General features: G+C 37.2%; 1 protein-coding gene across 12 annotated transcripts in view; it reads right to left on the reverse strand.

The window, feature by feature from the left end:
- Window positions 1–14,560, reverse strand: part of UGGT1 (UDP-glucose glycoprotein glucosyltransferase 1) — a 125,623-nt gene that overhangs the window by 80,493 nt on the left and 30,570 nt on the right. For all 12 annotated transcript variants that reach the window (XM_026015671.2, XM_072757441.1, XM_072757444.1 and 9 more), the window contains 8 exons: window positions 14,152–14,251; window positions 12,764–12,824; window positions 8,079–8,170; window positions 6,473–6,623; window positions 5,845–5,964; window positions 4,479–4,564; window positions 2,621–2,756; window positions 185–316 (listed from right to left, as the gene is read on the reverse strand). In XM_026015671.2, coding sequence (XP_025871456.1) covers window positions 185–316; window positions 2,621–2,756; window positions 4,479–4,564; window positions 5,845–5,964; window positions 6,473–6,623; window positions 8,079–8,170; window positions 12,764–12,824; window positions 14,152–14,251 — 878 coding nt within the window. The remainder of the gene's footprint in view (window positions 1–184; window positions 317–2,620; window positions 2,757–4,478; window positions 4,565–5,844; window positions 5,965–6,472; window positions 6,624–8,078; window positions 8,171–12,763; window positions 12,825–14,151; window positions 14,252–14,560) is intronic.

The following is a 14,560-nucleotide window of genomic DNA, read 5'->3' on the forward strand; positions in this document are numbered from 1 at the left end:
CTTCACAAAATTGAAATATAAACTGCATTCGTAAACACAGAAAAGTAACCTGGTTTCTAAGTTAAATGCTAGGTACCTAAATACTTGAACCACCACTACCTTTATTAATAACAACTCCCTAGAAAGGGGAGGTAAGGAAAGAATAGCGTTGCAGTCCAATGAGAACTGCCAAAGAATTTCTCACCTTCCGGTTCTGGTCATAAGCAGAGTCAATCCCCAAAATGCTATTCACTTCAACATACGGATACTTCTTTTCCAGGACACTGACCACATGTTCAACTTTTACTTTTTCTCCAGTCCTTACTTTGTTATATATCTGAAGAAAGAAAAATCAAGTAATCAAATATACTTTTAAATCCAAATTTCAGAATGTTTATTACAAAAGATTTCTGAATGTAAAGCGAAAACACGGCTATTTTTCTCGAAAGGTAAAATGGAACATGTTAGCAATTCTCCCTTTTTTATATACTTCCTTAAGGTATCTTCTTATATTAGAAACTACGTATTCTTTTTTTTTTTTTAAGACTTTATTAGAGACACAGAGAGAGAGAGAGAGAGAGAGAGAGGCAGAGACACAGGCAGAGGGAGAAGCAGGCTCCATGCAGGGAGCCTGACATGGGACTCGATCCCAGGTCTCCAGGATCATGGCCTGGGCTGAAGGCAGCGCTAAACCGCTAAGCTACCAGGGCTGCCCGAAACTACATATTCTTAAAACGACCCAATTAGTTCATACTCATATTAAGTCTCAAATGCAAAAATGTGTTAATTTTTTTAAAATCTGACTGCCTTTATATAATCATTGAAATAAGAACTCATGGCCTTGAGGCACCTAGGTGGCTCAGTGGTTGAGCATCTGCCTTTGGTTCAGGTCGTGATCCACGGGTCCTGGGATCAAGTCCCATATCGGGCTCCCCACAGGGAGCCTGCTTCTCCCTCCGCCTATGTCTCTGCCTCTCTATCTCTCAGGAACAAATAAATAAAATCTTTAAAAAAAAACAAACAAACTCATGGCCATGATGTTTAGGGGAGAAAGTTATATGTATGGCAAAATCCTTGTTTTTAAAACAGCAGGTATAAACCAAATAACACAACTGTCTCTGTATACATACAGTTAAACACCTAGAAGGACATAAGACAACCTTCTACTAGTGTCTGCCTTTAAGGAGCAGGATTTGGGAAGGCAGAGAATGAGAAATTTTAAATCAATACACTTTAATATTATTTTTAAAAATTTTACAATCCACATACAATGTTTTTTCTTGTTGCAATTAAAGATATTAAAAAATGAAAACTCGTATTATCCTTTCCTTCATATACACAGCTATCAGGGTGGTGGACCAACTTTAAAAAGCAGACTTTAAAACACATCCTCAGCAGCTTCTTCTGAACTTATTTCTTTCTCCCTAGTTCTATTGCTAACCGCAATTCACCATCGTCTCTCTCAGAGATCCCGACAAGAGCTCAGAAACTATCACTGCCACCACCTTTACTCTGTTAGATCTGCCTCTATACATGCATCAGAATGTTTTTAACTGGAGTTTAACTTCTGCAAACCGGACACTCGTTGCCTGGCTGATGGCCTCGATGACTAGGTTCCCCCCCCTCAGGTCTGCTCAAGCCAAATGGACAACAGGGAATCACTACCTCTGATTTGTAGCCATTGCTCAACTGACTTCTGTTTTCCCTCCTACACTCAGTTGGGACAACTTCCCACTCCAAAACAATGCCATCCCTAGTGGAATGAGGTCGTGATGTTGCCATAGTTGGCTGTGGTTCCCACACTGCATTAACCACCTACACAGACATCTCTCCCACCAGACTGCAAAGTCTTTGAGGACGGGGAAAATTTTACTCTTCTTTGTATTCCTTGCAGCTTGTAGCAGGCCTGGCAAATGGTAAGTCTTTAATAGATGTTAGCCAAATAAATAAATGAACATTTTAACTAATAAAAAAATGCCCCAGACTGAATTTCTAAATAATAAACATAACAAACATAATAAACAGCAGGCTCACATGTTTATAAATTTTTTAAAAAGTGGTGAAAATCAACTGCTTTAAAGATGGTTTTCTAATAATTACCACTAATCTGTAAGCAAAACAACTGTTACTTATAAATTTTTTATATTCAAAAATAGAAAAAAAGAAAACACCAGACTTCCTTGTTTGAACTTGAATATCTTAAGTATATTTAAAACTTAGGGCATTTCAGTTCCCAAGGCAAAAAATATAGAGAAAACAGACAATAAGAATTTATAATTTGAATATTAAATTGAATTAAAATATCATAAAGACCTTAAAGGGGATAAAAGCAAACATTTTTTTAAACAAGAAGAGAACATTACATTTACCAAAAAAAATTAGTGATTTCAAATCACCAAAAGGCAGAAGACTAAGATATATTAGTAGGGCTCCTAAGGAATCTTATCTTAGCTGAAATCACAGCAATCTATTACTAACATCAGTGAATCAGTAAAAGCAACTCCTTAAATATAAAACACAAAAGTTGAGAGAATAATTTATCAAGCTTTTTCTCTTTATAGAAACATAAAATCCTTTTAACTCATACTGTTTCTTAGAGTTAAATTAAGAAAATTATTCACCATTTTGATTGAAAACATACATGTATCAGCGTTTGGAAGGCATGATAATCATCCACTTCTTGAGCAACATAATTATATGCTCTCAGAATAGCCACTCCAGCATCTTGCATCCCATCAACATCTTCAGAGTCATTAACCACAAAGATTAAACCAATTCTGAGGGAGAAGGGGAAGGGCAAAAAGAAGAAAAAGAACTTAAAAACGCAACTGGTTAAAAGGAATGGCATGCCTGTATCCTACTCACATATTGTAACTTCCTCTACTGAAAACTTCCTCTTCTGAAAAGCACAGTTCACATCCTACTCTAACACGGTTGGCAAAGGCATTCATCACTCAAAGAAGAGAAAATCAGGTTCCCAAAGGTGGTTTAGACTTTGCAACTCTTAAGGCACACTGGTTCCACATGGTGAAATGAGGCCTTTAACGAAATGAAGGCTTTCACTATAGTTTTAAATTTATTTATTTATTTATTTATTTATGATAGTCACACAGAGAGAGAGAGGAAGAGACATAGGCAGAGGGAGAAGCAGGCTCCATGCACCGGGAGCCCAATGTGGGATTCGATCCCGGGTCTCCAGGATCGCACCCTGGGCCAAAGGCAGGCGCCGAACTGCTGTGCCACCCAGGGATCCCCTCACTATAGTTTTAGATGGGGATTTTGTTTTTAAACAAAACTTAGGGGAAGTGAACATTTTCAGAATGTGAAAATATATAAAAAGGGGGGTTATTTAACATAGGCAAGATGAAAATCATAGGTAAATGGAAAACATGAAAATCATTATATTACCTGTTGGCAAAAAGCTACAACAGAGATTAATGTTTATTACATATTAAAAGAATGATAAAAACCCTCTATTTTCTTCAAAGCTTAACTAATATCCAACTGTTCCATAAAACCTTTGTCTCGCCCAAATAACCTTTGTTTATAATCTTTGGTTTCCCTGAAATTATAAAGCTAGGACATAACCTAGCACCTGATCAAGTATCTTTAAGTGAATGAAATCACATACGGTATTTTTTCCAAGGAGGTAGGAATACAGCTTAGATACTATCCACAGCATTTAGCTCAGTGCTGGGTACAGAACACACACAACATTTGTTGACTAGCCTTTTCTTCTTCTCTATTTTCACGTTTTCTAAGAATTCAAATTTTCTGTTGACATTATTCATGAAAATATCTTAATACGCATACATAAAGCATTAAAACACAGTTCTTAAAAGGCACAGTGAAAAATCCAGCCAATCAAGTACGCTGTTGGTAGATTTGGCAACGCAAATAAAACAAGTGTGTCTGCATCTACAAAAAGCAGCATGTACACCTGGTCTTTAACAGTCTAAAGAAGCTGTTGGCAGAGCTCTTTATCTTCGCTGAAAGTGGAAATAGGCTTTGCTATGTTGACGCTTACCTAGGAAAATTCCCATCCACTGGGAAGCAAGCTGAGACTATGGTCTATTTTTACATGGGCTATTTATTAATAATTCAGTGGTGGTAAGTTTTTATTCATTGAGAATCAAATTTTCTAACTCAAAAGATACTGCTTCATACTTAAACAAAAGATACAACTGCCATTAATGATCCAGCTATTTTTTTTTTTTTAAGATTTTTTATTTATTCATGATATACACACAGAGAGAGAGAGAGAGAGGCAGAGACACAGGCAGAAGGAGAAGCAGGCTCCATGCAGGAAGCCCGATGCGGGACTCGATCTCAGGTCTCCAGGATTACACCCTGGGCCAAAGGCAGGTGCTAAACCACTGAGCCACCCAGGGATCCCTGATCCAACTATTATTTATCTAATAGCACCAGACTTGCACTTAAGAATGACAAACAAAACCTTAGCTAATTAGGTTTATAGCATACAATAATACCAGTGTTACCTTAATGGTATGTGATTACTGAGGAACATCTCAGCTGTGTTAATCAACTCTGCTGTGGTCTCATGAGGAGGATCAACTATGAAAACCTGTGAAGGGGAAAGGAAAAGGGAACACATAAAATGAAATTTATTCAAATATCACAGGGCCAATAAAAATGCTGTTACGTTTTGTACTTAAAGGTAATCTTTTCCCAGTGACTCTTGAACCACGTATAAAAGGAGTTACACAAACAGCAGTTTCCCTCCTTAATGTTCAGAGAATATGGTACTGAAAAGCAAACTCATTTTCCATGGTGTTCTGCTAATAACATGGGAACTGTGTTCCAGATTATCAACACCCATACTTTTATGACACCTAACAAAACCCAGGTTTTATTAACTCTCTTACCTTTGAGAACAGAGATTACCTTTCTTGTGTATTCATTTCTAAGCATCTTTTAATCAAGAACTCATTCAGAATTCAATTTTTAGACCACAATAAACTATCATGTATTAACACCTCATGATGTGCATTAAATACATTTATAATCTCATTTAATAAACATAATAAGAGAAAGAGTGAAATACTGACTGGGAAGGAAAAGAAGTAGTTTCAAGAGTGAGGCAAGTATAGAGGATAGTTTCCCTTGCAAGCTCCGGGGAAGGTGACCTGCCCCCAATCTCTAAGAGCAAATGGTGGAAAAAGAAGAAATGAGAGGCGGAAAAGAAGGCCAACTAAAAACCTCTCCTCTCTCTAACAAGTAGGAGCTCACAGAAAGATGTATTGAAATTTTAGAAATTAAGATATTAAAGGAAAAGAATAGCGGCATATTCATCTTCTGAGTAAAAATATCTTAAAAATAAAACAAAGGGTGCCTGGGCGGCACAGTCACTGAAGTGTCAGATTCTTGGTTTCAGCTCAGGTTGTGCTCTCAGGGTCTTAAGATTAAGCCCCACATCAATCTCCACACTCAGTGCAGAATCCACTTAAGATTCTCTCTCCGTCCCTCTCCCTCTGTCTCTCCCCGTTCTTGCCTGCATGCACACACATGCTCTCTCTCTCTCTCTCCCCCTAAAATAAATAAATAAATCTTTAAAAAAAACTAAAACAATACAATCTAAACTTTCAGGTTAAGGATGAGGAACATTTTTTATGACTTGATGGAGGCAGTATTGCTACTGTGACATCTCACAGCCTTACACATGATCAATACATTTTAAAACCCTTTCAGTTTGAATATGGAGGTAGAAGAACATATTTAGTGGTCATAGTGGTGGAAGAAGCAGCTACTACAGGGGAAAAATGAATAGTCTAGATTTGCCTGAAAGGCAGGGAAGAAGGCAAGGGAGAAACAGCACATTGCCAGACAATAAGGAATTTTACTCACCATGTTATGCAAGTTTTTCCTTATCTGCCGGATAACACCAGGAAAGGTGGGTCGAAGCAACTCTTGTAGACTAGAAGGCCATGAATTATATCTGCTGTCAACCTCCAAGTTGTTGATCCACTAGGAAAAAAAAGCACAACATGGGGCATACACTTTAGTTACTATTAGTGAAATTACCAAAAATAACAGTAAGACTTGAAATGATTTTAAGAAGAATCACATAGGAAAGACCTCTAAATACAAAATAATCAAAGTTCTTTTAAAGAAGGATTGGCCAAAAAATACATACACAAAAATCACACAGAACTTGTATGCAAATGAGAAAATACAAACTTAGCATTCTTTTTCCCAAAAGACACTCAAGCTGAATTCTAGGGGTAAACAAAAGTGTAAAAATCACTGTCGTAACCAAATTAAACATAATAATTTAACTTTTTGGAGGATTTAAGAGACTACTTTATCTTATATACAAAGTCCCACATAAGCAATTGTTCTAAATCACTGTTTAATGCCAATAATGTAAGTAAGGGATGGGAGAAATAACTTACTTCTCACAAAAGACAAGTGAGAAAACCATAACAAAATGCCTGGCTAGAACGCTCCTTGGACACCCCAACAGAATACCTACTGAAATAGCAGGACTCCGGATGTCTACAGCATAGTCAGCCTCAGAGGGCTGGATGTTCAGCTTCAAAACATTATGCAGAGAAAGGCCTTCTATTCCCAATCTATGCAGACCCTCCATTACCCGAGCTTCATTCCTCAATACATCAAACAGACTGGGGGAGGAAAAAAGGTATTTAGTAGAAAAAACTTTATTTAAAAAAACCTCACCATGAAAAAATTTATCAGTTCAAACACAATGCTCTGTTCAAATAAAAAAAACAAACAAACAAAAAGGAGTTCTTCCCCTTGCTTCATCTTGTCAAAATATGTAGAACGAAGTAGGTAGGACTTGCTTCTTATTTATACTTATCAATGTTATCTACCACATATAAACATCTCTAAATATAAACACCCAATTTGAGGATTAAATAATCCTCACCTGAATTTTATACTGCATGTTTTTAAAAAACACTATGGTAACCTCTATTATTTCTTACAACTGCACATAAATCTACAATTATCTCATAATTTAAAATTTATCTCAAAGAATACATTACATAGATTTAACATAAATTACTACATCAGTGTCAATTTACAAAGTACACACACTTACAACCACAGTAAAAGGTATGGAGGAATTTATACCCAACGAAGAGGTTTGCTAGGAAAGGTAGAAGAGATATGGAGGAGGAAGAAGTAAGAAATCAGGATGAAGACTTTACTTTTCTTAGTTCTTTTACCTGTGTATCATCTAAAATTGTTTAAATGAGCAAAGCACTCAGTTGTAAACTCTGAAAAATTAAAGAGATATGCGTCTATTTTTTACTTAAAAAAAAAAAAAACAGATCTGGGCAATTTTTTAAAGTATCCATACCCATTTTACTAACTCTGAAAAGTAGGAGAACATAAAAGCTCAATTAAAATAATGTATAAAATATCCTATTGTGAGAGAACTCGTTCTTCTGAAGGATTAGCAATAACTTTCATTTTTACTATTATGAAGCCACAGTGTCAAGTCTGTCAATCTTAATTCTATGGACAAAAATCTGAATTCTACCTAACAATCCACACCCCTCCTTGTAAATTCATGAAGCCAACTAAGAGCAAGTTAGTCCTGAACCACATTTTAACAACACAAAAAAGAAATACTTTTTTTTTTTTTTTTAAAGATTTATCCATTTGAGAGACAAAGGAGAGAGAGACAGACAGACATAGAGAGAGGGAGGGAGGGAGGGAGGGAGGGAGGGAGGGAGGGAGGGAGGGAAGAGGAGAGAGGCAAAGGGAGAAACCCAAGCATACTCCACGTGGGCCTCAATCTCACAGCCCTAAGATTACAGTCCAGAGATTACCACCTGAGCTAAAACCAATAGTCAGCTACTTAACTGTGCCACCCAAGCGTCCCTCTAGATATTCAAAGGCATCCTCTGAAGACACTTGGGCCCTCAATGTCCATTATGATAAATGACAGTATCATCATGTCCATCCCAGTCCTGAACCTACCTAAAGTGCTCTCACTGCACCTAGTAAGCCATTAGGCTTTACACATGTCACATCAAGTAAGAAAAACAATTTGAACATGTTACAAGGAGCTAACATTATGAAACATTTCCAGAGAATACTATCCATACCTGAATATATCCTGTGTATCTAAATCAATATGAAGTCCATTGATGAACAGTGCACTATCTCCAGGCTGTAATCCTAAAGTTCCCTTGAAATACTGAAATATTAAAAAAAAAAAAAATTGTTAAGAAGCAGCAAGAGAATGTTTAACAAAAACTTCCATATTTCTGATTTCATGTACAAATGCTGCACCCTTGTATTATAGAAAATCCTGAAGCTGGGTTAAGATTTCCTTTTATGTACTCCCAAAGACCCTTCTTAGCATTTATTTCATGGTAATGAAACTGCTGGTTCATGAGAAATATACCTCTCCTCCCTTCTTCCTTCCAACCATGATTAATACAATGGTTTCCTATAATGTTGGGGGAAGGAGGAAGAGGGAGATTGGTTAAATAAGCCAAGCGCTGAGGGTCACTTTTCATAAAAGAGGACTTCTATTACTTTTCCCTGCTTGTGACACCAAGGTGGTAGCAGCAGTCACTAATAGCTGGGCCTTCTTGATGAACTCCAGGGATCTAATCTAAAATGGTTTCAAACCCCCACAGCTCCCTTAAACCTTCAAACTAATGCACACTAAGAAACTGAGTTGCTGCCCTGAGGATAGCACCTACATGCAACCTAACTCTCCAAGACCAGGTCTACTCCCTGAGACCATGGCTGCCATGGCACACAGGTGACTGCAGTCCCTACAGCCCTTCAGACCTGCCTGACCCATCCGACACACTGCTTGGATGTCATGCTGTAGCTTCTGTTGACTTCTTTCCATTTAATTACTCTCCTTCCAAGGAAACTGAGACTACTATTCATATTCCACACCACAGGGAGTTAACCCACACAGCAAAGGGAAGAAATTACTCAGATACTAAACAGAACTCAGTTCTCGCAGTGCTAAGAGGAGGAAGACAGGGACTGCTGAACTTCCTTCATTTCTCAGTCATCAGCAAACTAAGAGAAGTAAACTTTAAGGTCCAATATTGCAATGAGTGAAGCATAAAACGATGAGGAAGCCACAGCTTTTGCTTCTTTCCCTATAAGGCTTAAACTGCCAAGTAAAATAAGGGGAAACTGGAGAGTTACATCAATTCAGAACTGGAAATTTCTTACATGGGAAAGAAAAACTCCATGTCTAGGTCCACTCACACCCAAGCCATCCTCTGACTGTAAGAAGTACTGATTCTGAACTGATAAATACAACTCATATTTATTTCAAGATCTGAGTGCTAGTAACAAACTGAAGTTCACTTTGTGAAAATTCATCACACTAAAGATTTAGGGTTTGTGTACATTTTTGCGTGTTTTATACTTCCATATTTTATACTTTAATACAATATGAAAAAAAAAAAGAATCCAGGAAATACTACAGTTTATGTGATTTAGTGTTTTATTCTCTTGTGGGGGAAAAAGCCCTAAAAAAAGGTAAATAAAAATTATCAATAAGGGGATCCCTGGGTGGCGCAGCGGTTTGGCGCCTGCCTTTGGCCCAGGGCGCGATCCTGGAGACCCGGGATCGAGTCCCACATCAGGCTCCCCGTGCATGGAGCCTGCTTCTCCCTCTGCCTGTGTCTCTGCCTCTCTCTCTCTCTCTGTGACTATCATAAATAAGTAAATTAAAAAAAAAAAAATTATCAATAAGGTTTCTTCAATTTAGTAAACATCTGAGATAAATTTGGTTTCCTTATTCCTCCAATCTATTAGTTAATATCTCATATGCAAACATTTTAAAAATCTGGGGTAAAGATATTAGACTGAACACAAGCATTTCTTTTTTTCCCTCCTGAAACTCTGTTGAAATGTCAGGGTTTTTTGTTTGTTTGTTTGTTTGTTTGTTTGTTTTTGGGGGGAAAGATTTTATTTATTCATTCATGAGAGACACAGAGAGAGGCAGAGACACAGGCAGAGGGAGAAGTAGGCTCCCTGTAAGGAGTCTAATACAGGACTTGATCCCAGGACCCCGGGATCACAACCTGAGCTGAAGGCAGATGCTCAACCACTGAACCACCCAGGCATCCCAAAATGTCAGTTTTTTAAAAAGGGACTTTTATAAAGTCATAAATCCAAAACAATAAACAGAACAAAAAAGAAAAAGGGTAATTAATTTTAGAAGGTAGAAAGGAGCTGCATGAATAGCAACTGTTTTAGCAACCCTAAGAAAGCTAAATGCCAGGCCAGTAGTGGAAACGGCCAACTAAAACCACAAGTTATTTTATGGAACTCCTTAAAAGACTCAATCAAGATTGACAGCACAAAGAACACATGTACAAGGGGGTAATAACTAAGTTAAAAAATGAGTTCTGGTGGACAGCTTTTTATAGATAAGAGCCCTCAGACTCCCCTGCTGATTTCATGCAGCGAGATGACTGCTGTCATGACTCCCTCTACTCCAGAAAAAATGGAAGCTCATTCCCTGGAAAGAGTGAAGGATAGAACCTGAAACTTGGGAAACCCAAAGAGGGGAGGGATCCCATAATGAAAACAGGGGACTGAGTATAAGTTCCCTAATGTTCTTCCTACTGGGCTTCTCCCACCCAGGCAGACAGACTTCACCCTCCAGGCAGAAGATCCTTTTCTGGAGACTGAACAGCTCAAGAAGAGAGGTTTCAGGATACTGACACTGGGGCAACCTAGGAAAGCCTACAGTCAAAAAGCCTCATCCTTAAGGCTTCCCACCAGCTCTTTACTGCCCATTCTCTTCAATAAGAGCAGATCACCACACCAAACATGTAAGGAAAGCCTCTAACACTAAAGCAAGAAACCAAGACAAAAAGAAAGTGAACTTAAGAGAAAACAGATGATGCAAGAGAGAAAAAAACATACACATGCACCACTGATAATTCAAAAGGTAAGAGAACACTATAAAAAGAATCTAAATACAATATCCCTTAGAAATTAAAGATTTGACAACTAAAGGAAAAATGTCAACCAAAGGGCTTGAATATCTTTCCCAGAAAGTTTAAAAATATAAAAGAATTGAAAATAGGGGGGAAAAATTTTTTTTAATTGGTCAAACTAGCCAAGGAGATGCAATACCTTAAAACTGAAGAATTCCAGAAAAACAAAAGAGAGAAAGCAGAAGGAATGAGACAAAGAAATAATTCAAGCAAACTTCCCAAAATTAAAGGAAATTACTTTCCAGATTTGAAGACCACTAACCACCTAACAGTACAGAGATTTTTTTTTTTTTTTAAAGGAAGAACAGTGTGAAATTTTGGATTACTAGGGCCAAAGAAAAGATCGTGAATAATTCTGGAAAAGAAAAACCAGATCTAAGTTCAGATTTCTCAATATTCACAACAGAAACCAAAATTCCAAGAAGCAAGGCCTTTCAAACTGCCACCCTTGACCACCTGAACTCAGGACTGACCTACTGAACTCAGGAAACTCCTAAAAGGTTCTACAGGCAATTTTACTGTTTAGAAACTAACAAATTGCTGGAACAGAAAAAGAAACAATTGAGGAAGATAGATGACACCCATTCAGAAAAATCAAAACGTGCTCCACATCCTCAGCTTCATTACAATGTAAATCCCTGGTTTGGGGAATATTCATCCCAAACCCTAAAGAAGGAGCCAGCTTACCCCTACTGGGACAGTCATGGCTTTGGAAATTATTCCCCACAACCTCCCTATTTATACAAATAAAGATGACCTCAGAGGCAACCCACCTGGTATGGTCTCAACCTGCCCACCAAGGAGCAGGCCCATCCTAACCTAGTAACAAAACTTCTAAATGACTTCCAATATAGAATTCTATACCCAGCCAATCTATCAATAAAAACAGAAATGGAAAATTGATTTCTCAGAGTCTGAAATTTATTTTGCACACAACTTTTCTCATGAAGAATGATGTGCTGCACCAAAATAAGGAAGTAAACCAAAAACAAAGAAGACCTGGAATCCAAGAATAGGAGATCCAACAAAAGATTGCTTTAAAGCAAGGTCTCAGGATAACTGGTATGCCCTAGACATAAAGAACCACCAGACTACAGTGGAGCAGAACAAAAATTGATAAAATTACAACACGAAAATGGAGAGACATGGAAGTGCCAATATGGATTAATGGCAGACATGGGGGTGAGGGACAGTAAAAGAAACTTAAACTTCATCCTTGTAATGGGAGGCTGAAACAAAGTTTGAAACTGGAAAACAGTACCAATTCAAACTTGCTAGAAATCTGGGGATAAATATCAAAACAATTAGCTAAGTGTTGATAGTAAATACTTCTGACAAGGGGGATAAAACAGGGAATAAATCATGTTAGGAGTATGCTGTTTATATAAACAAAGTGGTGGCACCATCTGATTTTTTTTAAGATTGTTTGTTTGAAAGAGAGAGAGAGAGAGCACATGTGAACAAGCCCAAGCGCAGAGAGGAGCAGAGGGAGAGGAACAAGCAGGACTATACAATGAGCACAGAACCCAAGACGGAGCTTGATCCCAGGACCCCTAAGATCATGATCTGAGCTGAAATCAAGAGGCAGATGCTTAAATGACTGAGGCACTCTTGTTCGAATTATATTAATATTCAACTTTGATTAAAAATTAAAAATATAAAAAAAGATTACAGAAATAAAAGACTACCATTCTTGATAAAAGGAGAGTAAAACTGTTAAATGTCACTGATGTAACTCAGATTTCCTCATTTTTAAAAATACAAAACAGAAAGGAAAATAGTGATTTTCCACTGGGTAATACCTTCTGATTCTCTTCCACTTCGCTTCTAAGTTCCAAACTCACTGCCGTTTTTGTTATTGCTCTAAAGAAATAAAAATATTAGTGTTTAGGTTAACATTTGATATAAATGTCTTCAATTTCCCTATATTTAGATATGAAAAAACACATTGCTCAATACTTTACAAAAAACTAAATGGAAAAAAAAAAACCTCATCTTTACAAATATATTTCCCCACTCAGGTGTACATAATATTTTCATTATTACAAGATATGACACCACAGAAAAGTAGCAGAAATAGCAGTATTTTAAAGCAAGGGCAGTTATTCCCAAGATCTTAAATTAAATATATGTAACTCTATTCCTATATATGAGCTCTACTGTTCACAGGCTAAAGGCTAATGTTAAATTAAGGTGACAGACTGCTCATCCTATTTGAGCACTTTTGATGGAGGTGGAATTCTACATGTATATCTTCAATAGCACGCTGAACTAAATGAGAATGTACCATATGATTTATAAGTCCTGTCTAAGAAATATTTTCCAAGACTAATCAAATAAACAAATTTATTGATAAAATATCTCACATCAGAAGTCAAAACACCTGTTCAGTTACTCAAGAAAAATACTGGCAATCATTTAAGTTGTTATAGTCTCTAAAAATTTGGCTTTTAAAATTATTTACTTATGTGATGTGGAGGATCATTATACAATTGAAAGCAGTATCAAAAAGCGGCATTCAAGGGACGCTTGGGTGGCTCAGCAGTTAAGCGTCTGCCTTTGGCTCAGGGCGTGATCCCGGAGTCCTGGGATCGAGTCCCACATAGGGCTTCCTGTATGGAGTCTGCTTCTCCCTGTGCCTATGTCTGTGCCTCTCTCTCTCTCTCTCTCTCTCTCTATGTGCGTCTCTCATGAATAAATAAATAAAATCTTAAAAAAAAAAAAAGCTGCATTCAAAATCTTATTGTGTCATAATGAACAAGTCAGCCTCTAGAACTCATTTTCCTCACCCAGTTTGAATAAGATGATATATATGAAACTCTTCAGGAGCTTGCAGGTACATCTGCATACATCAGATTTTGTTAACTCCTCTAATCCTGAGAGGCAGGTATAATTATTTCTATTTTACTGCCGAGGAAGTAAGGTAAAGAGAGGTTGCTTATTTGCAAACATCACACAACTACCAAATGGTAGAGCCAAGGACACAAGCTAGATGGGTCTCTCCAACCTCACTATATACATGGTATTGCCACCTTCCCAAAAAGCACTATCAGTAGTATGGTACTGGTAGTAAAACTTTAATTTCCTAAACATTTTCATATTTTACTTGCCTCGTTTTGCATGTAATGTAAACATAAAGGTAATTAGATAGTGTCAAAGAAGAATGTCTCAGAGCCTTACTCTTTATTACCTGGCTTTGGTAGGAAAATTTTGACTAAGATCCTTCATAACCACCAAAGCTAATTCAATAGGAGCAGCCAAGATTCGGGCAGCAGTCTGGAAACTGAGATCTGCAACAAAGTCAAATACAATTGAAAGTGCATATTCTAATGCAAAGAGAAATAAGAAAAAAAAATGCATTTCTTTCTCACAATTTTTTGGTAACTGAGAATGCCTGAGAATACAACCATTTCAGAGAGTACAGATGGTTTAATTTCAGTTCGTATTCACTTCATAGACCCTAGAATGTTTATTGTTGCCCTTCTTTGCTATACTTGCTTAAACACTGAAATACATACTAACACATTTACATAGCACAAGATAAATCTGTCCCAAATCTTTTTCCTTTTTCTGAATTTACAACATACCACAAAGTATAG

The sequence above is a fragment of the Vulpes vulpes genome, chromosome 5 (genome assembly GCF_048418805.1).
Source record: "Vulpes vulpes isolate BD-2025 chromosome 5, VulVul3, whole genome shotgun sequence".
Lineage (NCBI taxonomy): Eukaryota > Metazoa > Chordata > Mammalia > Carnivora > Canidae > Vulpes > Vulpes vulpes.